Raw genomic sequence first — 911 nt, forward strand, 5'->3', positions numbered from 1 at the left:
CCAGTGTCAGTCTATCTTTGTCACTCTCTGAATGTCAATTGTCAACAGGGATAGACGCGCTTCTGTCGACTTGTGTACATTGTGTGCTTGTATCATCAAAAGGAAAACACTCAATATCTTCCAATAGTTAATCATTATGAATGTATGTTTTTGTTAATATAAAGGTTATAACAATTCTAATTGTTTACTTATGAGCCTACGAACTATATTTTAATGCTTTCCGTAGATCAAATTTGGAGATCTGGAAACAGATGAACGATTCAAAAAACTGCGAGAATTCCTGAATCTCTCTGGACTGCGAAAGGAACATAATGAGAGTATACACGATAGAAAACCATCGACTGCAATAACTTGGCCGAGTAGTTCCAGTATTAATGTAGATACTTTGGATTCCAGCAATGCAACACCATTGCAACAAACTTCTTTGCTCAACAGCGAAGTCTTAGCTTCCAGCAATAATTTTAGAAATATATTTTTAAAGAAGAAGAGCCACAATATTAAGCAAGAAGCAATGACTACATCTAGTCTCAAACAGTACGATGTCAAGAAGGATGATCATGTCGATCGGCTTACTATGCCACCCCCAATGGGAAACACAATTTATCGCACTGTTCGGGAATCACAAAATGAAATCCGTGCATTGTCGAATTGCGAAAAAGTGTTGCCTTCATTTGATTCATCTATACGCTCTTCAACGGTAAATACATGTTTGAAGAGCGCTCCTACCTCGATATCCACTAATACAGGTGCTAATGGATCTATACCAAAGTATCAGAAAACTTGTGTCTCACCAAGTTCTATCCATAATTCTCAGAATATTGATCGAGTATTTTCAAAATGGAAAATTGCATTAAATAGCTGCTACGAATTAATAATTAAAGGAACTTTAGATTGGTAAGTACAAAATAAAA

General features: G+C 35.9%; 1 protein-coding gene across 1 annotated transcript; it reads left to right on the top strand.

Moving 5' to 3' along the window:
- Positions 1–102: 102 nt before the first annotated feature.
- Positions 103–894, top strand: LOC108758149 (uncharacterized; the record flags this gene model as incomplete). Its single annotated transcript, XM_018502953.1, has 2 exons — positions 103–142; positions 227–894. Coding segments are annotated over exons 1-2 (674 nt in total), but the record flags the coding sequence as incomplete, so codon positions are not given.
- Between the last annotated feature and the right edge of the window lie 17 nt (positions 895–911).

Source organism: Trachymyrmex cornetzi, unplaced genomic scaffold (assembly GCF_001594075.2).
Source record: "Trachymyrmex cornetzi isolate Tcor2-1 unplaced genomic scaffold, Tcor1.1 scaffold152, whole genome shotgun sequence".
Classification (NCBI taxonomy): Eukaryota; Metazoa; Arthropoda; class Insecta; order Hymenoptera; family Formicidae; genus Trachymyrmex; species Trachymyrmex cornetzi.